This window comes from Pelodiscus sinensis, chromosome 17, assembly GCF_049634645.1.
Source record: "Pelodiscus sinensis isolate JC-2024 chromosome 17, ASM4963464v1, whole genome shotgun sequence".
NCBI lineage: Eukaryota > Metazoa > Chordata > Testudines > Trionychidae > Pelodiscus > Pelodiscus sinensis.
Genome location: NC_134727.1, coordinates 32,876,477 through 32,902,284, shown reverse-complemented (window position 1 = coordinate 32,902,284; position 25,808 = coordinate 32,876,477). Strand labels below are relative to the sequence as shown.

Genomic DNA, 25,808 nt, shown 5'->3' with positions numbered 1-25,808 from the left:
TGAACTTCTTGCAGACCAAGGCTGCTCTACAGCTCAGACCCCATGGACAGGGGCTACTGCCACCCTGTGCTGCTGCCTCTGTATTGGAGGCAGCAACGTGCAGTGGCAGGGGGCTCCTTGGGAGTGGAGCTGGTAGCACACTGGCTGCTGGCCCCGCCCCCACCCTCGCCCCCAGGGACTATCAACTAGTCGTGTAACTGCTAAGATTTCATGCGGGTGCACAACTATTCAGTTACATGATAGCTAACATCCCTAGTGTACTATATTCCTGCAAGCTTGCTTCTTCTACTATCCGGTTGGGTGAGCTTGAGGTAATTTGGGAGCTCTCTTCAGCCATGTGTGCTAAGCAGGTGCCAGCCTCTTCTATGCCTAAAACTGGACCAGAGTGTTCTGTTCCCAAGCAGTAAATTTCCTCAAGCAGATGCAGTCAAGAAGCAACGCTGCATATAAATAAGGACATCACACAGCAGTGAAATTACGTTGGTTTTGTAAATAGAAACCCTCCTTCATCTCATTAACTGCTTGGGGGGGTGGGGTTTAATCTGAAAGGGATGATGTTTGTTTGAGGTTACTGGTGTAGATGGGATTGTTCTCATCTCTGACACGAATTTCTCTCTCTTTCAGGGAGGCATGCCCGAAACGCTGAGCTCTACCAGGATGTTTACCCCCTGTGGCTTCAGTCCTCATCTTCACTCGGCAAAAGAAGATGATCAAGGGGGACTGATCTTCCAGGACGGAAATCTTGCCTCTGCATCTCTTGATGCTTTAATCCAGCATCTTATACCTACAACTGATTACTACCCTGAAGTAAGCAATTCAGAGTAGAGCAAAAAGTTTATTGTCGGTGGGGCAGCGCTTTGTGCAACACTGGAAGTGCATGCGGAGTTTGAAATTAAGCGAGCTTTGTTAGCGCTGCCTACTGTTAAAGCTTGGCAAATGGAGGCACTGCTCAAAATGCTGCTGCGCTGCTCTATGATTAAGTTTCCACGAGCAGGCTTCGGGTTGGGGATCTGGTGCCTTTAAATAAGATACCAGAAAGTACAGCTCTGATGTCGATGAATTAGTGAGCTGGCAAGTAGGGGCGCTTCAAAACCAGCCAAGCCTCCCAGAGAGGTTTAGTGCGAGACTGAAGCAAAACAGCTCTACACTGGAACAGGCAGTCAATTTGCAGACTTTCAGCAGTTGCTAAAATGGCCCAGGATTCTGCATGTGTTTGTGTGAGGCTTTTCCCTATTGAAATAGAGCCATAGTTCATGACAGTTCATAATAGTCACCTAGGATGCATTGTGTACAACATTCTTACAGCCTCTGGGCTCAAGGGCCCGTTTGACTATCCTCACCTTGGTTCCACCAGTGTAAATCCAGAGTCACTCCACTGATGCACTGAGAATCTAATCCAAGCAGCAAAATTCTCTTTTGCTCCAACGCAGCTGATTGACTTCAGTGGATTTGCACAGCCCCAGAAGAATTGAGAGCAGAGTTTGACTGGAAGACTTTTCAGCACTAATGTGTCCCAGGGGGCAGCTTGTATTATGAAGGATTGTAGAGTGTGACTGACTTGCTGCGCAGTTAGAAAGTTACCCGTGCAGCACTGGCTGTGTCTTACATTAGCAATGGCTGCGTTTCTGATCAGCCGAAAATAAAGAGATTAGCTGAAAAACGAGCAAAGCAGTCAAACGAGGTAATGACACCTTCGGCTGTTGGGTTCTTAGTAGTCCCAATCGGTTGTGAAATATTTCAGGAGCGTTAGTGGCGCTGCAGGCCGGTAACCCAAAGCGACTTTGCACAATATCTGAGGGATTCTCACTTGAGGTTTGTGCATGTGTGTGAAACTCACTGTACACATATGTTTGTAAATAATGAAACCGACCTGCCCCTTCACAGCTGCTGTGACTCAGAAGACTGCCGATGACGTTTCCACAGCTTGGCTCGAAAACGTAATCTGGAGAGTTGTTAGAGTAAATCTTAGCAAATCCTGGCAGGGCAGCCCTGCGATCTAGCAACTAGTCATTGCCCTGAGTCTGGAGGCCAGGGATGGCAAGAGCTGGAAACAAAAGTTATGGAAGTGGCACGTGTTGCTGTGGGGAGAAAGGTTTAAAGAAGGTTGGCGTGAGAGGGAAAGGATGGTCCAGTGGTTATGGCACTGGGGCTTGGGAGAGCTGAGTTCAGTTCCCTGCTGTGCTACAGATTAATCCCTTAATCTCTGTGCCTCAGTTTCCCATCTGTAAAATGGGGACAGTTGCCCTGCCCTACCTCATGTGGATGGAAAAGGGGCAACATGAAAATAAAGGCACTCAAGAGAGCATGCGATACATGATAACAGGGGCTATGAGAGATGTCATAAGCTCTGTTGTCAAGATTGGCAATCCTGGTATCTCTCAGAAATGCTTTTCTCATTGGTACCAATGCCATTCTAATGACTCCAGTGTAAGGGAAGAAAATTTTGTCCTCGCGAGTGTAACTGTTTAGAAAGAAAGATGCATGTTCGTTCCCAGTTGCTGAGTTTCTGCTCTGTTGCAAAGAAATGTAATAAGTACAGAATAAACGTCTGCCTTTAGCCAATGGGGATATTATACGTGACCCATGGGCAATCAAAAGCAGCCCCTGTTTCTATCTGTGTATTTATATATGCAAATATGTGCAAACTCAAGGCAGAGACTGGACTCTAGTGATGCACACTTGTAACCAGAGGAATCAGCAACATCCCTGTCTTGTGACAAGGAGAAAATCTAAATATGGATTTCAGGATGTTTTCTAGTAAATGTTACATGCAGTACAGCTGGCTTAAAACAGGACTGACTGTTTTGTTTCCCCAGAAGGCCTATATCTTCACATTCCTACTGAGTTCAAGACTCTTCATTGAACCTCATGAACTTTTGTCCCGAGTTTGTCACAAGTGCATTGAGCAGCAGCGACTGGATGACCCGGTGCTGGATAAGGTTAGTTCCTTTCTACCACGGGAAGGTTTGTGGCATTTGCAGAAAGCTCTAGGGCTGTTGGAGAACACTGCTGATTGTGTCCTTAATGCAGCCGTCCTTCTGTCTCCTCCCTGCCTGTTACTGTTCCCATATGGGTTATTGTTTCTGGGAGCCTGACCTAGTGGTATCCTACTAATGCCATCGATAACCAAGCTCAGAGCTCCAGACACTAATTGCTCTGAATCCTTGTCTAAGCTCCCTTTCCCCCATCTCAGCTGTCCCGAGTGATCTCCCTTCGTATTTATTTAGGGCTCTGTTCAAGCCTACAGGATGCAAGGAGGTAGGAAAAAACCTGCACACTGTCAATTGCTCATGTCAGCCAACAACTGTCTTCCCTGTTTTTACTTAATCTGTTAGTCCTTTTCCTTTCTTGCTCCTGATACAGGTTGGACCTCCCTAGTCTGGCACCCTCGGGACCTGACCAATCCCGGACAAGGGAGTTTTCCAGACTAGGGGAGGTCTGGGACAGAGGATGCCAGCCTCCCTGCTGGGCTCCTTTCCCCAGCCACCTTGGCTTCTCTCCTCTGCCTTCTGGCCCCACCAGAGTTTCCAGTGGCACCACGACCACACTGGCCTCACGGCAGCTCTGTCACCCCACCAGATCTTCCAGCAGCCCCTCTGTCATCCCTGCTCTTTGGGCTGCTGGCTGTGGTGTTCCACTGCCCTGCTGGCCCCGCAAGCCAGCTCCACTCCAAACCACCGGCAACCTATGCCACTGGGGCTCTCTAGTCCCGCAACATCTGTGGTCCTGCCAGACCCCGGATGTTGCCGGACCAGAGAGTCCCAGATGACAGAAGTTCAACCTGGACAGTGTGTAGTAACTCCTTTCTGGCTTACCTGTCACTGTGATCGCCACATAATAGAGTGCCACTACCCATCAACCTCCCGGTACCTGTTCTGACAGTCTATTCATACAGCGGGGCTGGAGAGCACTGCTGTAGCTAGCATGCAGGGAACCCCAGGGAAGTCATTGGAAGGTGGTGACAAGCTCACAGACTGAGAAAATCCAAGCTGTGCTTACATCCTAGCTCCCCCTGTTGTGCCAAAGAACTGTAGCAAGTTTGGATATGGTACCCAACCAGACACGTGCATCCTCCGGCCGGGTACATCTAAACTAAGGGTTTTTTTCGAAAGGAGATATGCAAATTTGGCACTAATTTGCATATCTTCCTTCAATCGCTTTTTTGAAAGTGGGTTTTTCGAAATTGAAAGTATTCTGAAAGCATTTTTTTTTTCAGAAAAATAAAACCCTTTTTCGAAAAACTGCATAAACCTCCTTTTTTTAGGAAGAGCGTATTTTTCGAAAAAGGGTTTTGTTTCTGAAAAAAACCCACATCCAGACTACTTTCACTTTTGAAAAAGCGATCAGAAGAAGATATGAAAATTAGCGCCAAATTTGCATATCTCCTTTCGGAAAAAAAATTAGTCTAGACATAGCCGCAGTGCCCAGGTGCAGCAACTGAGGTGGTTGGAATTGAAACCATGTAACTCATCCAGTGCCAGATTCCACCGCACCTTTTATGAGGGTGTCAGTGAGGACCAGCATGGTATGTTGACCAGCCCTGCAGGGGCTTGTTCCTGAACCTCCCTTTGGTCGATGACAAGCGTGGTGGAGCAGAGACCCTTGTGTCAGCCATTTGATGCTATTGTTACTGAAACACCAGCATGATAAAATTATTGTCGGTCTTTTAATCTCTTGCTTTCAAACTAGCAAATCAAGATTGTGCCACAGCATGAAACCCTTAACCTCAACACACTGCTACCTTGTGGCCCCTTTGTCCAAATTTGTGCACTCGCTTCTGTGCGGACAGCTGATTGCATGTGTGAAAGCAGTCATCTCTCCAAGTGCCTGGCCATCAAAATTGTGACCTGTGGGTTCAAGAGGAATATTTGCCTGTGTTCCCGAAGTCTGAAACGATGGCGCTGTGGTGTGAAGTGCTGTAATAATTTATATGGGTGCCAGCCAATATTCCCTTCCCCCCATCCATGTGCAGAATAAATTTTGTTGCGTGAACTGAGGCATATGCGGATGTGCACCACCAGTAGGAATACATGCTGCTGGCTGTGGGCACTCTGCTAATCAGCTTGGCAGCATTTGAATCTCTCCTGGGTGGCTGTCCAAGCACTCAGCTCACAAAGAAAACTGGTGCCATTTAGTGCCATTTCAGTGTGAGCGTTGTTACGTATTCCACAGCTCATCTGAGCGTATAAGAAAAACCAGGAAGTACTGTATTACAAAGATCAACCCAAGCTACCTTGGGGGGGGAGCTCAGGAGACCGGGTGCAGAGAAAGGGGAGCACAGCTGATTTAATTTCCCAAAGGTGGGGCAAAGCTTGCCAATCCCGGCTCATGACAGCCCTCCCCACCCATCCTCAGCAGCAAACACTCTCTCTGGAGTCATGTTCTGTGACCAGCACAAGTTTAGTGAGCATCAGTTTGCCCCACTGGATAAAACACTGCTCCCAAATCCTTGCAATTTCCACCAGAGCCTTCTCCGAAATAGCCACTTGCTGATACTCAAGCATGTGCCTTTTAATGCTACTTGGCAGTGACTATTTAGAGACTTCCTGGACACTGCAGTACAAATAAATGATGGTCACATAAACACCACCCTATACCAGAAACCTACTGACTGTTATTCTTACCTACATGCCTCTAGCTTCCATCCAGGGCACATCACACAATTGATTGTCTACAGCCAGGCCCTAACAAACAACTGGATTTGCTCCAGTCCCACAGACAGAGACAAACAGCTACAAGATCTTTATCAGGCATTCTTAAAACTGAAATAGCCACCTGGGGAAGTGAGGAAACAGATCGACAGAGCCAGATGAATACCCAGTTTCAAGATGGGCCCAACAAGAAAAATAACAGAACACCACTCATCATCAGCTACAGCCCCCAACCTAAACCCCTCCAATGCAACATTGACAACCTACAATCTCTCCTGGAAAATGATCCGTCACTCTCACAGGCCTTGGGAGATGGGCCAGTCCTCGCCTACAGACAACCTCCCAACCTGAAACAAATCCTTTCCAGCAATCACACATCACACCTCAAACATATTCACCCAGGAACCTACCCCTGCAACAAACCCCATTGCCAACTCTATTCGCACGTCTCTACAAGTGACACCATCACAAGACCCAACCACACAAGCCACCACATCAGAGGCTCATACAACTGCACATTCTGTATTGTGACCTATGCTATCGAGTGCCAGCAATGTCCCTTTTCCGTGGATGTTGGCCAAACTGGACAATTTGCATGACAAAGGATAAATGGACAGAAATCAGACATTGGAAATGGTAAGACACATAAACCTGCTGGGAAACATTTTAACCTGCGTGGTCACTCAATCATGGATTTAAAAGTAGCCATTCTTCTACAAAGGAATTTCACTAACCAATTACAGAGAGTCTGCAGAACTGGAATTCATCTGCAGATTTGACACCATTTCCGTGGGCTTGAATAAAGACAATAACTAGTTGATGCATTACAAAGCCAATTTCTCCTGCCTTTAACATCTGCATTTCCACATCAAAAGCTATGTATGAGACACATCCAGCCCACTTCATTAGCCTTATTAACACAGGTCCTATAGTTGACAGGTGCTACTTTTGCTATTATATTCTGGATTGTATTGTTTCCACTCCAGCTCATCTGATGAAGTGGGTCTTGCACACGAAAGCTCATGATTCAATATATTTTAGTTAATCTCTGAGGCTGTGTCCAGACTCAGGGGTTTTTTCGGGAAAAGTAGCCTTTTCCCGAAAAAACTTCCCCTGCGTCCAGACTCAAGCCGCGTTCTTTCGAAATTATTTCGAAAGAACGCGGCTTTTCTTTCGATGGCGGTAAACCTCATTTCGCGAGGAAGAACGCCTTCTTTCGAAAGTTCCTCTTTCGAAAGAAGGCGTTCTTCAATGTAAATAGGGCTTCCTCGAGAGAGAGCATCCAGACTCGCTGGGTGCTCTCTTTCGAAAAAGCGGATTGCTCTTTCGAAAGATCCGCCTGCAGTCTAGACGCGATCTTTCGAAAGAGGCTCTTTCAAAAGATGCTTTCGAAAGAAGCCTGCAGTCTAGACATAGCCTAAGGGGCCACAGGGCCACCCGTTGTTTTTCAAGTTACAGACTAAGACGGCTACCCCTCTGTATTATTTATAGAGCTGTGGCACATTGAAACCTGTGGTTGGTGGGAAGCTGAAATATGCAATTTAACCAACCTCTTTAGAAAGCAGAAGGTTGTGAAGCATAACTGTATAATTTCTCCTGATTATAGGGCGCACATTTGTTTCCCTACTGCCTCCTCCGTATGTGAGCTGTTTGGTTTGGTCCATGTTTTCTGTAAATGAAAATGCAGTTATTTAGAGCAATGGCTGTCCATCTTTCTTGACTACTCTAGTGCCTTCAGAAGTCTGATTTGTCTTATGTATCCCTAAGCTTCACTTCACTTACAAAAGACTTGCTTAGCAATTCAGGTATAAAAATACAAAAGTGTCACAACGCACTGATATTGAAAATGGCTTAATGTCTCATTTTTATGATATAATTTTAAAATCAATCAATTGGAATAGTAAATGTTATTGACATGTCAGTGTATAGCCGCAATACCTGGCCTACAGGTCACATACCTCCCCAAACTTGCCTGACCATCGCATAATCAGAGATCTCTAGACCTGCTCAAAATGGGCAGTAGGTCCATCCTATACGAGTTTGCATTCTTAATCTTGCCAACCCACCTTCCTGATGGATTATTCCATGGAGTCTGGGCAGTCGTATCAGTAGCCAGAGATTCAATAAAGCTATCAAATGTGCTGTTCTTGTACATCTCGTCTTCCCTTATGTTACAGCTATCAAACAGTGTCCACTCCATGGCCTATCTTACCTGCCAGAAAGCAAGAAGCAAAAGAATCCGCTACCTGTTAATTCAAGAAACACTTTGTGACCTTTTTTTATTTTTCAGCAAAGTGATTGCAGTATGAGAGGGAGGAGGGAGAGGAGGAATGTATGTTTCAGATTTTTTTTTTTAAAAGCCAGATGTTTTAAAATAAGGTATCATAGTTGCGCCAATAGAATCAGTCCATCCAACACACACAGGCACTCGCCTATGCAAAATACATAAATCTGCATGTAAAACAGATACTTGAGCATGCAGAGTGGCACTTGTTTATTTTGCATGCAGAAATGTGCCATTTGTGCACCTTTGCATGTGAGCAGATTTTGCTGGTACAGCAGTATGCGCCGCCTTTGAAAACCTGCCCCCAAACTCATTTCGGCAGGTATCTGTCAGCGCCTTGTTGAATGTGTATTCAATCAGTATCTATCACTCTTGTCCCCATTCCAGGCACGGATCAGAAAATTTGGGCCGAAACTCCTACAGTTGTTGACAGAATGGACAGAAACATTCCCCTCTGATTTTCAAGAAGAGCAAATGATTGGCCATTTGAAAGACGTGATTGACAGGATAGCCCCGTGTGATGAGGTGAGAATGAAATCTCCCAGGAGCTTGTATCCCTAGTGTCACTAAATTCACCCCTCTGCCCAGTTTTCCCTTGTTTTCTTTGCTGTTGTTTTACTCATTCTGATCCATTGCTATTACTGAAGATTTACAAGGGAACCCAGATTCTGCTTTGTTTTGCTGGTAAAAATCCACAGTAGCTCTATTGAAATCAACATCTATCCATCTATCTAAGTACTCGTATAGCCATAGCATGTAGGCACCTCACAGTCATGAAGAGATTTTGTCCTGGCCACCTCCCTCTGAAGTAGGGAAGTATTATCTCCATTTTACTGGAGGGGAACTGAGGCACGGAGTAGATTATGGTCACCCAGGAGGCTGAGCTGGGAATGGAACCTGGGTCTCTTGCCTAACTAAACCACACTTCCTATCCAAGCAGTGCCTATTGGAGCATGCCGATGTGTTTAATGCTACACTTGTGGGATGAATCTTCTCAAGTGATTTTACTTGGCTCAATAAAACCCTTGGTGGATTGTAAAGCTCATTATCCCGGAGAAGATGAGTCCTCAGAGAGCAATGTGGGGTCATGTATAGCCAGACTCTGCCTCCTGATTATTCATCTCCCCTTCCCTTTTTCCCTTGTTCTTCTCCAGGCTTATTTCCTTGGACCCTCTCTCATTCCTGTTCCATCTCTCCTCTGTCCCCACCGTGTCTGCCCCTGTCGGCGGGGATCCTTGCTTTTTTGTCACCTTTTTTTGCTAGCAAACCCAGAGGGGGGTTTTGTTCCTTTTCCCATGCTATGGAAAGACACTCTGCAGTTTCTTCACTGATCTGATTAATATCAAGGAGCCGGGATCCAGAAACAGAACAAACACAGAGTATCCGATGCAGACCGCGCCTGATTAATGTCACTGAGATTCACCCATAAGGGCAATGGGCCTGCATGTTAGCTCATTTTATATCCTATTCACTTTAGGCCATCAAAATTAAGGCTCAGTCCAAAGCCATCAGGGATGGGACAGTGTTCCAGGGATCCTGTGTCGCTAGACAGAGTGGCCCAGGGGAGATTTCAAACACTGAAAGGGGCTCCGCTGAAAATGACCTAGCACTTACCAAGCCAGATTCACAGCTGAATTATGCTGGTGTGAACTGGGGCGCAGAGCCTATACTGCCCTCCGCCTAGGCATGGGTCCTAAGAGACCGGTGCCACCGGAAATCTGAGCCCTCTCAGGGAGAGGGCCTGGCCTACTGTATGGCAGGGACGCTTGTGACGGTAGCGGACAGGGCTCAACAGCCATGTGTTCCCACAACTCATGCTCCAGGACTTCAGCTGGCCACCGGCAGGGAATAGGCAGCAGCGTTTTCGCCTCAGTGTGTTCTGTGTTTTGTTTTGAAAATTATAGGGTGCCATAGGGCGGGGCAGGAGCAGAGCAGGGGTGGAAAGAGGTGCAGTGGGAGAGGGTGGTGGTTTGGGGGAAGTGGTAGGAGTGAGGGCAGGAGCAGAGCAGGGGTGGGAACAGGCAGGGTGGAGGTGGGGCTGAGGACTGGAGTGGGGGAGGGTTTTTTTCAGGCCCCGCCCCCCTCTGGGGCCCATCCTGCCAGATGCCCGAAAGAAAGTGTCTTGGCAGCACATTCATTGGCCCTAGTATGAATTAAACTGGCCCAGACACCTCTCTGCATCTTCACACCATGCTACAGAGATCCTTCCAGCACCTCTGGCCAGTGGGTCGTTTTGTGACGGGGGAATGGGAACCGAAGGCTGGCCCTCAAGGCTTGGGGCTTCCCCTCAGCATTGGGGAACCCATGCTGGTGCTCCAGACTTTCTGCTTCTCAGTTGGGGACTATGTCAGTGGGTTTGGGCTTTTTTCGCTTTTCAGTTATGTGCGGCCCCTGGCAACGTCTTCTAGGAGTGTTGCATTACGTGACTTGGAATAAAGAAGCCTTTATGGAACAGGCAGGGGCAGTGGGTATCATAGGCAGGGGAAGGCACCGCCAGCCTGGCTCCGCCCTTTCTCCGCCCCCAGAATGCCTCCTGGGGGGTGGAATATTGTTGCTCCCGAGCAGCTGCCCTGCCCGTGCTCGAGGTTCGGGCTGTTCACCACCTCGCCTCCCCGTTGTACTGGAGGGGGGGCCGACTTGGCTTCCGGGGGGGGGGCAGGGTCTGGGAAAAGGGGGCGTGGCCTGCGACAGGGCTGGGGTTTGCCTCCCTCAGCCGTACCTTCACCCACTGCCCATGGTCACAGGAAGTACAACCTGAATACAGCATCTGTCTCAGCTGTGGAGTGAAATGCAGCCCCTAGAGAGTGGCACTTCTGAACTGAACGCAGCACGTGTGTGGTCGTTCTGCTGGAGGCCAGACTTAGATGATCGTCATGGTCCCAGCTGGCCTTTAAAACCATTGTCACTCCCTGTAGCAGTGGCAGGATGGGATGCCCGTGGGCCGTGCATTCGGATTCAGGGGCCTGGCAGTGAAACGCATTCAGAGGCAGGAGGATTAAAAATAGCCCAGTGCAGCTGGTCAGGAAAAGGGCTAATAGAGCCCTGAGAGTCTTTCATTACTGCTCGGTTAGCCGGGGGATGTGGAGAGGTTCAGTGTCCACTGGCTGCAGCCAGGCTCCTTCTAGGCTTTAGGCTGCAGGCGGGGGCAATCCAGTCCAAAACCAAACCAAACTGCGCAGGGCTGAACCGGGAAGGGAAGGGAAGGGGCCCCTCCTGTCCACATGAAACAGGAGAGAAATGGAAGCAGCTGCTGCAGGGCTGGGCTGGCAGAGCCCCTGGCAATGTGCTGGCTGGCTGGGCACTGGCATCGCAGCCCTGGTTTGGCTGGCCCGGCAGCAATAAAGTGCCACAGGAAGGGGGTGGGGGAACTGCGTGACGGCTGAATGGAGCTGGATTGCGAGGGTGCTCAAGGAGAGAGACGGGGCCACATTGCTCCCATAGAGCCCCCCTGTACATGGCCATGAGCCACCCCTCCGTGGAGGAGACATCCCAGGCTGCTTGGAGTATCGGGGCTGGTCTTGCGTCAGGGTTTGCTGGACTCTCACGCAGCCTAATGGCACTGTCTAGGAGGGAATTCTCACCCAGGTTTCCTCCTCCTTTCTCTCTGCTCCCACAAATAAACCTGTGGCCAGACTGACTTTTTTCATTGCTGCTTATAAATTAGGGATGTAAGCGACTAGTCGACTATCTGATCAGCAGAAGTTTATCGGATAATCAACTAGTGATGCCACTAGCCACTCCCCTCCTCCTCCCCCCGCCCACTACCTCTATCAGAGAGAGGGAGCAAGTGGGGGGAGCAGGAGCTGGTGCTGGGGGGAGCTGGCTTAAAAGCTGGTTCCCCCCAGCACTGTCTCTGTGGGGGGTAGGGGAGGTAGAGGCACAGCAGGAAACGGCACAAGCAGGGACTGAAGCAGTCTCCGCTCGCGCCACTTCTGCTGCGGTTCTGCTTTTGAAATGTATAAGAGCCCTTGTACATTTCAAAGGCTCAGGCACCGCAGGGAGCAGGGGACCAGCAGCGGGGAGTGGGCGGGGGGTACCGTCAGGGCTCTTGCTACAGTTTTAAAGGTGGAGGCGCCCTTATAGACTAATTGAATAGTTGATGGAAATCCCATTACTTAATCTAAATTTAACATCCCTATTATAAATCACAGCATACGTGTTAATAGCCCAAAGTTGACAACGTGTCTTCTAAATTATTCGGCTCTGTTCAATGCAGCCATCTCTGGGGTGGAGTGCATCCCCCAGCCTGCGTAGTGTGCTGCATAGAACGTGAAGTGAAATTTTGGCCCAGGACTGTGGGGGAATGCCCCTGACTCTTTTAGAACAATTGCTTTGGGAGCTTTAATACCTATGCTGATTGGCGAGGACAGAATAAAGCGCACGGGGTTCAGTTTACCAGAGTCAGAAGGTGCGTGGTCAGCAGCAGCATGGAGCTGGGTGTTGGTGTCAGTCTTGTTGACTGCAGGCTACAGATGGGGTAGGCTCTCTCCTTCCCTTAAAGCTAAGGTTGATTCTCCCTTAGCTAATAGAGCACAGCTCCTGCAACCTGGGGGAATGGAGAGAGAAATACACCAGCTGGACCCCATCTTCCCCTAGTGCAAATGGGCATATTGGCTTGAGTGAAGCTGTGCCTTTTTACACAAGCTGGAGATTTGGCATATTAGTTATTCTGGATCCTTGTGCTTCTGCATCAGTTTGTTCAGCGCTTACGTACCTACCGGCAGAGGAGATGGGTGGGTGCAGTTGGGGACTGCATTGGGCGGGGAGGGATTTCTAACATTGTGTTTGCAAAGGGGAACTTTTCCCTTTGGTTTTAGCCAGACTTGGCCAGGCTCTGCTCCCACTTTGGTCACTGGAAGTTTTCCCACTGACCGCTCGGAGATGGGGGCTGGGCCCAGCAGATGTGGGAAGCTTTTCTCTTCTCCCTCTCTGGGCAGGGAAAGCATCTTAGGAACATGTCATTGCAAGAAAATAATAACATTTAAAGCTCGGGCAGCAGCAAATTGTGACCACACTTTGAGATCTGCACTTACAGGACTGAATGCTATGTTTATTCTGAACGGAGCAGTGGCATGCCCTTCTGAGGCACAGTGGAAAACACAATCCCGATAATTCATGCAAAATTAGCTGTTACCACTCTAGAAAGCAATCCTGCAGTCACTGTATAGTTCTCTGAAAACATCTGCTGAGTGTGCAGCTGCAGCCAAAAAAGCTAACAATGGTAGGAACCATTCGCAAAGGAATAGGGGAAAAAAGACAAGAAAGGGATGTATTAGAATTGAAAAAGCACAGGGAGGGGCAACAAAAATTATTAGGGGTGTGGAACAGCTTCCATAGGAGTAGAGATTAAAAAGAGTAGGACTTTTTAGTGTGGAACAGACACAGCTAAGGGAGTAGACGATATGATGGAGGTCTATAAAATCAGCATTAGGCAGCAGGTTTCACACAAACATAAGTACTTTTTCAAACAACACACAGTCAACTTGTGGAATTCATTGCTAGGTAATGTTGTACAGGGTAAAAATATAACAGGGTTCAAAAAAGAATTAGGGGAGTTCATGGAAGGCATGTCCATCAATGGCTATTTGCCAATAAGTTTTGGTGGCAACACCAGATCTATGCTAGACTTTGAAGGTTGGGTTAAGGCACGTAGCTCCAGCTATATAAAGTATGTAGCTGGAGTCAACATACATTAAGCTGAACTTGGCTCCCATCAGTTTCCCTTACTCCTCCTTCTCCCAAATTCCTCAACCAGAGCCACCCTCAGCATTCCATTTAGTGGGTCTTAACTAGACCTGCTAAATCAAATGCCAGAAGATGGATTTCTAGCACGGCAAATTAAGACCTGTCTTGGGACTGCTGTTAAAGGGGGTGATGGTGGTGGAACACTTGATAATAGCCCTGATGCCCTGATTTCATTCTTTCTGAAGCATCTGGCAGAGACCATTAGTAGAAGACAGGCAACTGGACTATATGGACCAGATCTAATCTAATATTACTGTTTGTACGTATTTGGATAATACCCATGGGCCCCATTTTTTACTGAGCCAGGGGTTGTACAACTGTATAATAAAAAGTTGCTTCCCCAAAGTGCTTACTACTTAACTGCAAGGCAGGTGAACACAACAAAACTGGAAATGTCAAAAGCAGTGTACCAGTAGCCTCCAGGCGAATGGAGTGGCTATGCATGGCCTTCCACAGAAGCCCTGAAGAGGAAAAACCATGATATTTTACATAAAGTTCTTGATATAGCAGACTCCTTTTAATGCAGCTCTACTGCTAAACCGTATTAAATACTCAGGAGACGCTGTTGTCATCAATTCACAACTCAACTTTTTCTGAAATAGCATGCTGATTGAGGGTGGACTCTCTTCCTGCTGCAGAGTTACGGGTGTTACATGGAATAGCAGCCACACTTATCGATTTCATGAGGGGTAGGAAAGAGTCTGTAAGGACTAACTGTGACGTGGGGGCGCTTTGATTCCTGTGTTGTATCCAGGGCTTCCAATAGGGGGAAGCTGCCCCAGGGCTCTGGGCCCTTTAAATAGCCGCTGGAGCCCTGTGCGGAGCCGTCCGGCCAGCACTGAGGACTAGGTGGAGAAGGCCCAACACGGGCCGGGCGGCACTGATGGCTGGCTGTCCCCGGCTCTGCCAGAGAGAGGCTCCACCCCCTTCCCGAGAGGCTCAGAGCCAAGGCCCTCCTACACACTGTCAGGGCTGGCCTTACCATGAGGTCAACTGAGGTGGCTGCCTCAGGTGCCAGACTGGGGGGGGGGGGGGGCACTAGGACCCAGGGTGTAGAAAGGCATTTTAAGTTGTTAATTCTTCTTTAGTGGGGTAGGTAGCAGAGCAGTACCACGAGAAGAGTAGAACAGGAAGAAGGCACAATTGAGGCCTTTCCACGTTTTGGCCCAAGCGAGGGGGCATGGAGACATTTGAGCTCCCTGCCTCAGGTGCCAAAATGTTGTAGACCGGCCCTGCACACTGTCACCAGTCCTGGTTGTACCCGTGGCAGCTCCTCTTTCCTATCTGATGAAGGGGCGAGGAAGGCTCCTTCTGCAGATAGTTAAACAGGTTACTGCCCTCTCCGGCCAGTCAGCTACAAAGGGGATTTGTGACCACCCTGGTCTTTTGTAGCCAAAGAACAAGCTGCCAGAAATATGCTAGCATAGCATAAACTGCAAAGTAAGGAACAGGAGGTAGGCTAAGAATGGGCGAGTTTACTGCTTCAAGACATTGAATTAATTATTGATACTTGGTTGTAAGCAGCGGTGCTGCAAAAGAGCTCTGCTTTGGTGGTTTGGCGCCTGAAAAGAAAGAGCCCAGCACTGAATGGTTGCTGCCTGCCTGTCACTTTTGAGCCCCTGTAGCTCCCTGCACCTTTGCGGGGAATGGGGAGGTGCACCAGGAAGGGGGGGAACAGATTGCTTCTCCATTCAGGCCCAAATCAGATTGAAGTGAGCTGTCATTGCAAGAGCTAATGCCTCAGCAAACGCAGTAGTTAACTGAAGGAAAAGCTCTCACCCTGCAGATGCAAATTGCCTTTTGGAGACACAGCATGGAAGTGGCCTCCTGCCGCGGTGGTTGTGCTTATTTGAAAGAAAGCTGCCAGAGCTGTGAATCATAGAACTCAGAACTGGAAAGGAGCCATTAGGTCATTTAGTCGATTCCCTTAGGCTACTGCCGAATTTTCCCCTACTGGATATTCTCCTGCCCTTTGTACCATCTGGTTTCTAAAGGCTCTGTGCAGTGCTTAAAAAAGTACCCATGCTGAGAATCATTGCTTGCTAAGTGTTGTGATTTGCATTTAAAGAGAGAAGTTTTAATTAAAAATTTTGAGCTCAAGCCACCTGCAGGGGTCTGCTATCTCCCGAAAGACTGTCTTGCTTAAGAATTAAACATTTTGTTTAAATATTAAACAATAGCACTCTTCTTTTAATTGTTAAGTTAGCAGCGATGCAGAGTAAGTTGGCATGACCTCTAGCACTTGGCTCGCATACCATCAAGTGTCACTTGGTTGCGCTATGCTTACTAGCAGGAATGGCCTAAAATATAATGATGACTCTAATTTAAAATGGGATTTTCATTTGCTGATTACAGTTCCGACCGTGCAGAAAACCCTTCTGTGGTGGCAAAAGCCATAAGGCTGTTTCCAAGCACAGGAGAATTCTTCTTGGAGATGAGTGCGCTGAGCAAAATGAGAGTAACTCTCTTTTTCAACCAGGTTCTTGGAGAGATTTTATTGAGAAACATTCCTGCTTATGTTAGGTTGAGGGTCGCCCCTCTTGTTTCCACCTGGCGGGTTGGTATGAAGCTCTGTGGCCTCTTTGTAGAGCTGTGTGCAATGTTCACAACAAAAGCATGGGACATGAGCAATGCAGACCAGGGTTTGCGAAGAGGTTTGCTACTGTTCCTAAATCTTTCAAGCAGAGGTGAGGAACCTAAGGCTCTGGGGCTGGATCCCTGGCTTGCCTAGATCTGGCCCTCGAGGCTCGGGGCTGCCCTCCCCTGCCCCCTCTGCAATATTGGGGAGCCTATGCTGTTGCTCCAACCCCATGCTCTTCCTCCCCAGTTTCCCCGTGGGGCTGGGGCACCAATACCTGCTCTCACTGTGGGGTAAGGGGAGGAGCCCCAACTCTGAGGGGCTGGAATCGGGCAAGCTAGTCAGATCCAGCCCACAGGCTCTACCTGATAGGGGGAGGAAGTGACTCCACACTCTGCCGCTTCCTCTCCCCACATAGTAAAGTGCTGCCTAGAAACTTTTCCCCCACAAAATCTACTAGCCTGGGCCCCAGTGGGCTCTAGTGTATGAGGGGAATTTGGGGGAGGGTCTTTCTGCTCCTTAGTTGGAGGCCATTTTGCAGCCTCTGACTGATTTTTTTTCTGTGGGTCAGTGACCTCTGACCCAGAAAAGGTTCCCTACCCCTGCTTTCAAGCAATGCTGGGTTGATTAATTGCTTTGCATAAGAAACAGTCAGGAGTTTGCTATTCTGCAGGTAGAATATGTAAAAACGTTGCGTCAAAACATTTTGTATGGAAATTTGGGTTTTTGATGGAGACAAACATTTTTCCAAAAATTGTTTGCTTTCTACAGAATTTTCTTTTTGTTGTTGCAAAACAAATACCTCAAAACCGAAATACTTCAGCCCCAAAATGGAAATAGTTTGATTTCCAGCCAAAACGGTTTGGTGTTTGAATTACTACTGGAAAAAAAACACCAGTATTTTCTGCAGGGAGAGAGAACCCCATTTTTCAACCTGATCAATTCCCTGAGATTCAAAACCAGCGCTGAAGTGTGCAAGTCCACCTGGGCATGAATCACACACCATGTGCAACAGTGATAGACCAAGATAGCTTCCCCAATTATCACCTCTAATACCATTAGCTCACAGACATCCCACTTTCCCCACCTCTATTATCATCAATTCACAGACACTTACCTTCCTTCCCCCCCCCCCCCCCCGCATCCCCTTCCTGTTCCGAAATGTGATTTGTCCTTTTCATATGTGTTCATTTTTTTTAATTGTATCCTTTGGTATATGGTTGTGACTATTTTCTTCCACTACTTGATCTGAGGAAGTGGGTCTGGCCCACGAAAGCTCATCATCTAATAAACCATCTTGTTAGTCTTTAAAGTGCTACATTGTCCTGCATTTTGCTTCAGCTACACCATATGCAGACGCTCTTCACAGGTTCAGAGCCAGCCCAGTTCGCGATCACCAGAGCTGTGCCTCCTGTGAACTTGGGTGACGGATGGGAGAGATGTCTGGTGAGGACTGTTGCCTCAAAGCAAGAAGAATCTTCGTCATTATCCGAAGAAACAAAGGTTCTGTTTTCAGAGACGTAGCCTTAGTAACAAAGAAAGAATGAAGACAGAGGCAAAAAGAAAATCAATGATATCTAATCAGGATTATTTCGAAATAGATTGCGTGGCTGGAGATTTCTAAGCCTTACCTGCCACCTCCGTAGGCATTCATGGTATAGTGGGCTTATCAGCTACCGATTAAGGAATAGTAAAGACAAATTGTGCTTGCCTGATTCTATTCATGTGAGGCAGGCTACTCGCACGGGTAGAATGAGCAAACTCGAGATCTCATTCCTTCTGTTCGAAAAGCAGTTACCTGCCAGGGACTAATGAAAGTCTAATGGCAGGTGTTGAAGCATTCTCCGTGTTCTGAGGATTTGCAGCCTCTCACCCTAACTATGGTGAAACAAGAGTGGGTGTGAGCATTTTATTCTTTGAAGTAAAGAGAGAAGTTGGGTTGCAGTACGTGGACCACACGTGCTAGATAGCTGAGGAGGGAGCTGGGCCTGGCCCCTGGTGTATTGCCCATTTGAAATGTGAGTGCCAGCAACACTAGCACTGATGGTCTCTGCCAAGAGGAAACCCCTGCCTTGGGTATTCATAGAACCTGCTTGGGAGGTTTGCCTGCCGTTACAGTGTAATGCTGTGAGGAAGCTGTGACTCATCTGCAGAATTGAACCAAAGGCCTGTCTAGAAATTTATGGTTTCAGCAGTAAAAGTAAAGGAGCCGAGCTCAGAGGCTATTGCAGCTTCAACCTGCTTTACCTAGTTTAGCCATGGAGAGAGCTACACACCAAACAGAGGTAGGCTCAATGCTCTCCATTTGGATAAAGTGTTAGGGGGTTCTCCTCCTTCCGAGCAGCCAGGTGAATACCGTATCCCTCTGTGGCACATTAGGATGGGCTGTGATGTATGGTTGCTAATAAGCCAGCCTGCAAACCATGCTCCAAGTGCCCAGGGTGTGTGGAACTGAGTAGTGACCTGCCCACACGGCTGGTGGATGTGCTGCCATCAGTAAAGGGTGAGTGCCCGTAGAACTGAGGCTGAAAAAAAACAGCAAGGTGAGCACATGGAGCATTGCCCTGCGTCTGGATACAGGGGAGGGAGGAGCTTTGTGTGACTCCCAGGGACTTTCACCCTTTACACACCTTGCTCTGAAATGTTCCCATTGATTCTGACCTGGCTTTATTCCATGACATTTTTTTGTCCAGAGAAGCCATTGTCCCATTTCCCATGGTTTCAGGTTGACCACATTTGCATTGGTCAGTCATAGGCGGGTTGCTAGAGCATTCCAGCCCCTCTTTCATGCCCTGCAGTGGCTCTGGGTTGCTGTAGGATGTGTAGCGTCACATCTGACATCAGCATTGGCTGCCTAGGAATATTTGATCAGTTAACTGGTTGAACATTATGCTTAACCAGTTAACTGTTTAACTAGGATCCTGTGGGCAGGGGACCTATCTGGGCTGGAGCATCCCCCTGCCCGGGGTTACTCCAGCTTAGCTGGGCCCACCATGCTGCAGGCTTCTCTAGCCAGGCTGGGCCAAACCTGCCATGGGCAGGGACTGCTCAGCCTTGGCATAATTTTAATGAGCCACTTATCGTGGGTGTGGCCAAGTTTCCCGCAGTCCCACAAAGTTTGTTGACAGCCACCACTCCTGTCTGTCAGTGTTCTGTGCTATTTTTTAGCTCTAATTTACTTCTAAATGTCTTCTAAGAGCCCAGCAAGCAGTGGACGTGTTGTTAATGCTGCTAGACAATATTGACCTCCTGTGGTTCATCAAATTCTCTAGTTTGGCACCAGTCAGGTCGCAAGGGTGCCAGACTAGAGAGGTTCAACATATAGTTCTTTTTTTAACCCTCTTATACCCTTGGCCTTCACAACATCCTCTGGCAAGGAGTTCCATGGGTTGACTGCGTTGTATGAAGAAATACTTCCTTTTGTTCATTTTAAACCTGCTGCTTATTCATTTCATTACAATTCGTCAAAATCTGGAGCAACTCACTTTATGGGCTCCACCTCTCTTTCCTGATCCTTTCATTGTCATTGCTGGCCAGTCTACCATGGTGTTGGTCTATGGCTTGGCCTGGCATGAAGGAGCACAGCTTGCTTGCATACCTGACTGGAGGCTGATTCCGTGGTGCAGAGCTGGCGAGCAGACCTATAATTAAGTCAACTGGACATTCTGAAATAGTCCTGGTGAAAATCAGGTGGTAATCTTGTGCTGGTCTGGGGATATTTTGGGGTAGGAAAAATTTATTTAAAACGCACCATTGTCAAGACCTGCGGTTTTTGTGTGTTTACGTCCTTTGTTTTTGTTTGGTTTTGTTTTTCTCTCTCCAGGCCTACTGGAAAAGGATGAATCAGCTTTTGCAAGCCCTGAATCAGAAGCTAGCAACCCTTGGCCATGGGCAGGAAGGAATAGTCAAGATCAATGCTGCTGTTTCTGACAAGCTGGTTGCCTTTAAAAGTAAACCGCCATCCATTCAGAGGGAAATCCTGACCGTCTGTAGTGACCCCTACACTCTGGCTCAGCAACTAACCCATGTGGAATTGGTAAGTGCAGCGTCAAAGGTGGCATTTGAAAGCCCGGCCGCAGTCGAAACCCAAGTGAAATGCAGACGCTGCTGCAGCTTAGTTAGCACAGTATCCTACTGCAGGAGGAAGCATGGTTAGTGGATTAGAGCAGGGTAGGTGCTAGGGATGTGAAAGGTTAACCGGTAAGCACTGCCCTTAACCTGGTTCTGGTTAATCAATGGGGGCTGGAGCAGCTCCCCATCCACCATGGGTAGGGGGGTCTTCCAGCCCCATTGGGCTCACCCAAACAGGTAGGGTTGCCAGGTGTCCGGTTTTCGCCCAGACAATCCGTTATTTGTGGTCCTTTGATGGTTAAAAAAAAAAAAACATGTAAAATGTCCAGTATTTTCTGTTTTTCTTGGACGGAAGGCCGGCGGGGACATTCTTCCCCTGCCGTGTTTGGTGGGGGCGGGAGGAGTATGGAGATTCTTAAAGGCGCAGTGACCTTTTTTTTTTTGTTCTCCGGTTCAACAAGTTTAGTCTCCTGGGGGTTTTTTTTGGTTTGTTTGTTTTTGTTATTGTTTTTTTTTGCTCAACCAAGTTTTTTTCCTGTCATGTTCGGGATTTTTGGTGAAAGCATCTGGCAAGCCTACAGACGGGCGCTCCCGCCTGCCTAGAGCATCCCCTGTCTACAGTGGGCCCAGGAGGGCTGCAGGCAGAGGCTGCTGCAGCCAGGTTGGAGCAGTCCCTGTCTACAGTGAGCCTGGGGTGGCCGCAGGAAGGGGCTGCTTCAGCCTGGCTGAAGCAGACCCTGCCTGTGGTGAGGGAGCCACTCTAATCTGACCGTGGTGGGGTGGGGGGTAGGGGCGGGCACGGGCACTCCAGCCCAGACAGGCTGGACCAGCTCCCTGCCCACTCCCCTTTTAATTGGTTAACTAGTAAAACATTATGTTGAACCAGTTAACCGGGATCACACATCCCTAGTATGTGCCACTGCTCTGTCCTGTAACTGGGCACAAGTCACACAGTTCAGTGTGCTCCACCTCAGTGTGCTCATCTGTGAAAAGAGGGCGACCATTTCTCCCTGCTTCACAGTAACGTTCGCTCCCACTTGCCAAGTGCGTTGAGTCCCTGGAATGGAAGGCGCTTGTGGAGTGTCTGAGCTCTTGTCATCCCAATTTGGTGCGAGATGGAAGCGTTTGCATTGCTTGAACCCCGTTCTCTGATACACAAGCATCTCCGTTTGTCGGGGTTTTTCCTTTCTCACTTTCATAGACCTCGGCTTTTGAGACTTCTGCTGGCACCTGGGCACCCACCCAGTTGTACCATCTCCCTCCTCCCCACTCAATCTGCGCCACAGCAGGCTATTGGGGATTGTTGCTCCCTCTTCTGGCAGGGAGGGACAGTTTCTTCCAGGAAGTCAGGTGATACAAAGATTTATGGCCCTACCCAGTACTATGAAACTGGTGTCCCTATGCCTGATGAGGATTATTTTTAGAGATGTGATTTTATCATCTTCAGCAGCACATGCACAAAATAATTTTAAAGCAAATTTTAAACTAAGCTCCTGTAGACTCACACAGTAAATTCAGAAACTGAGGGTACGTCTAGACTACCGCGTTTTGTCGACGGAAGTTTTGTTGACAGATACTGTCGACAAAACTTCCGTCGACAATTTGCGTCCAGACACATGGAGTTCTGTCGACAAAGCAAGCCGCTTTGTCGACAGAACTCCGTAGTCTGGATGCAGTGTTACAGGCAATAACACCTTCTGTCGACAGAGTTCTGTCGACAGAAAGTGTTATGCCTCGTAAAATGAGGTATACCAGCGTCGACAAAACCGCGGAGTTCTGTCGACGTTATGTCAACAGAACTCCGCGGTAGTGTAGACGCTGGTATTGTTTTGTCGACAAAAGTCCACTTTTGTCGACAAAACTAGGTAGTCTAGACACACCCTGACAGTATGTACCTGGGGTTGGCAAATGTCTGTTAAATGGCTTCATTACCACATGACTGGCTCTTTCACAGGCTTTTTTCACTTGTGAGTTAAACTAGCTCCTCTCTTGAGGGAGCAGAGCCACAGAACAGGGGTAGGAAGAGGTGGGTGAGTGGATGTTAACACCCAGTGGTGCCCCACATTTTCGGGTGCCCTATGCAGCTGCCTATTCTGCATATGGGTAAGGATAGGCCCTGGCTTTTTCTTCCATAGATTTCCTGCCTCCTCACAGCACAGGTTTATGTGGTGGTGCACCATAACCTCACTTTTGCTCCATGTCGCTGCATTTATCCTCAAGCTTCTTGATATCTGGAAGCTTCCCCATTGCTCATGTTGAGGTGGGCACCGTTCACCCCCTGACCTATTTTTTGAATAGAAAATAACTTTAAAAAATGTGATCCTGTGTGGGGATGAAAGTTTGGAGAGAATATTATGGAACTAGAAAGCTTAATAATCCCGTAGTTGGCCATATTCCTCTCCTCAAAGAGGTCTCTCTCGGATACCCATGAATTATAGGATCCATCTATTGCAGGGGTGGCCAATAAGCGGCCCATGAGCCGGACACAGTTCACCAGGGTTAGTCCCTAGGGGACCGCTAGCTGCTTTATTTACCTGCGCATCCACAGGTATGGCTGCTCACAGCTCCCATTGGCCGCGGCTCATCGTTCTCAGCCAATGGGAGCTACAGGAAGTGGAAGTCCAGCCCATGCCACTTCCTGCAGTTCCCAGTGGCTGGGAACAGCAATCGCAGCCAATGGGAGCTGCGAGTGACCATGCCTACAAATGGGCAGATAAATAACCCTGGCAAACTAAGTCTGGTTATTGCCCACCCCGATCTGTAGGATCCACCAACTATGTGGATATGTGACTTGGCCCTCTTAGCTTTCTGAAGCTGCAGAAGGCTTTTGCGTGGCAGGATTCTCTCCTCCCTCCCCCACGAACAACTTGACTCTAAGATGGGATCCCCAGTAATTGGGCTGTGGTGCACAAATTATAATGCATTGAAACAATCCGCAGTTTTCATTCCGCTTCACTGTAAACAGAGTTCCACTCTATCTGCTCCTGCGTTCTTACGCTAGCTGTAGTAATTACTCTGCAATTCATTAGGATGGTGATTTATTCTTCAGCAATCTGAGCAACACCATCCTCTTGCATTTCCGTATGAGGAGCAAAGAGAAATGCCATGGAATCTGCCAATAGGCCCAGCCCTGAAGTCTTTATGCAGGGCAAAATGCACATTGACTTTGCAGTTGCTTGAGGGAGGATTTCAAGATTGAGCCTAGGTTCATAAGGTGCCATTAATGATCAGTTTATCCCCCCTCTCCCCCAGTAATTAGTTATTACTATTTCAAAAATGCCTGAGGGAGTCAGGAGCTGAACTCCAAATGAAAGTCAGTGATTCTTCAGTGCCTAATTAATGCCTCCTTGAAATTTGAAAATGACACCCGTATTATATTAGGGTATGTCTACACTACCCCCCTAGTTCGAACTGGGGGGGGTAATATAGTCATACGGAGTTGCAAATGAAGCCTGGGATTTGAATTTCCCGGGCTTCATTTGCATAAAGCCGGCCGGCGCCATTTTTAAATGCCGGCTAGTTCGGACCCCGTGCCGCGCGGCTACATGCGGCATGGACTAGCTAGTTCGGATTAGGCTTCGGATTACGTTCCACAAGGTGTACATCTAGTTCGGATAGGAAGCCTAATCCGAACTACCTAGTCCGTGCCGCGTGTAGCCGCACGGCACGGGGTCCGAACTAGCCGGCATTTAAAAATGGCGCCGGCCGGCTTCATGCAAATGAAGCCCGGGAAATTCAAATCCCAGGCTTCATTTGCAACTCCGTATGACTACATTACCCCCCCTAGTTCGAACTAGGGGGGTAGTGTAGACATACCCTTATAGAGTAACCCAATGGAATAATAATAGCTGGCTTTTTATGGAAGGGCCTACCAGAGCTACTCTGCCCCCTGCTGGAGGTGTCTGTACACCTCTGCTCAGGCCAGGTTACCAACAAGATTTAGTCTTCCAGAGACCTAGAAGGTCCAAGAGAGACCGTGACCAATCAGGAGCTAGCAGGCCAGTTAAGAAGGCTTGCCTATTTTCTTTGAAGGGTAGTGCTACCTGAGGCTGAGATAGGAGCAAGGTGCCTGCGTACTCGTCCATACTCCAGTGGCCAGGTCAGGGTCTTTGCAAAACACACTGCAACTAAGCAGTTACCTTTTGTATGTTTGTTTGATAATTAAAGCCAGATTTTAAGTTGTTTGTTTAACCATGTAAAGCTTGACGCCAAGTTCATGACACGGGCTGTTCTGTTCCAGCCTGGATGCCGCACTCTTTTAGGAAGTTTTTCAATCAATGGATCTCAGAGAGCTTTCTAAAGGAGGGTCAGTACCATTGTCTCCATTTTACAGATGGGGAAACTGAGGCACAGCAAAAGTGACTTATCCAAGGTCACACAAGCGCTGGGAATAAAACCAAGGTCACTGGAGACCCAATCTAGTGCTTTATCCATTAGGCCACCATGACACTCTCCCCTTTTGCTAATACCAAGAGGTAGCTGATAGAACTAATGTTCTATCCTACTTCTGTATATTGGCGAACGTGTGACCTTGGACATGTGTAAGTCAAAGGGAGTCACATGAATGAAGCCAAGCTCAGAACTTGGCCCATAGGGCTCCGTTCATTAAGAAACAGGCTCGGGTAGCAGCCAGCCATGGTATAATGAAGTGTGATGCAATCCCTGTGAAATATCACCTCTCACTTCATAGTTTCTAAATCCACCTGAAATGTATTGACATACATTGAGTCCTAGAGGAAACAGTAGCTCTCTCTGGCATAGAAGGAGAAAGCTTTATTAGCTGTCGAGCAGCAGAGCTCACCAGTGCCCATGATCATTGTTTTCCAAAATGTCTCATTTCGACTGAGGCTCTGTTTACACTGCAGAGTTTTTGCACAAAAACAGCCGGTTTTGTGCAAAAACTCGTGGAGTGTCCACACTACAAGTGCATTTTTGTGCAAGAAAAAGTACAGTAGATTGTCAGAAGAGAGGGCTTTTTGAGCAAGAGCTATTCCTCTTTCTACGAGGAATAAGCCTTTTAGTGCAAGAACTCTTGTGCAAAAAAGCATGTGTGAACGGGGGATGGGGTTTCTTCCGCAAGAAACCCCTATCAGAAAAAGCACAGGTGCTTTGATGGCCATTCTGCGAATGGCCATCAGAGCTTTCTTGCACAAGAGCGTCCATGGCAGTGTGGACGCTCTCTCGCACAAGAACTTTTTGCGGAAGATCTCTTCTGCAAAAACTTCTTGCGCAAAAAAGCCTGCAGTGTAGATGTAGCCCAAGTGTGGAGAGCTTATGCCAAGCAAACCTTTCAGGAAACATTACTTCCTGCTCCCTTTGAGCTTGTGCCAGGAGGGGCCTGACTCGGGGGTGGGGGGAGAAGGGTGGGGAGCGGGGGAGAGGGGACCTAACTAGTATCCTATGTGCAAGCAGGTGTCAATTATATATTACTTACAACACTGAAATGATGCTCTCCAGGATGTTTGCAAGGGGAACAGGT

The 25,808-nt window shown here is 48.1% G+C and overlaps 1 protein-coding gene across 2 annotated transcripts in view; it reads left to right on the top strand.

Annotated features, from left to right (window-relative positions):
- The window catches only part of RASGEF1C (RasGEF domain family member 1C), a 134,383-nt gene that overhangs the window by 65,399 nt on the left and 43,176 nt on the right, over nucleotides 1-25,808 (top strand). Inside the window, exons 2-5 of one of the 2 annotated variants that reach the window (XM_075900487.1) lie at nucleotides 625-807; nucleotides 2,817-2,939; nucleotides 8,323-8,460; nucleotides 20,082-20,294. In XM_075900487.1, the coding sequence (XP_075756602.1) occupies nucleotides 631-807; nucleotides 2,817-2,939; nucleotides 8,323-8,460; nucleotides 20,082-20,294 (651 nt within the window). In that variant the 5' untranslated portion in view covers nucleotides 625-630. The remainder of the gene's footprint in view (nucleotides 1-624; nucleotides 808-2,816; nucleotides 2,940-8,322; nucleotides 8,461-20,081; nucleotides 20,295-25,808) is intronic. The other variant, XM_075900485.1, reaches the window with a different exon arrangement.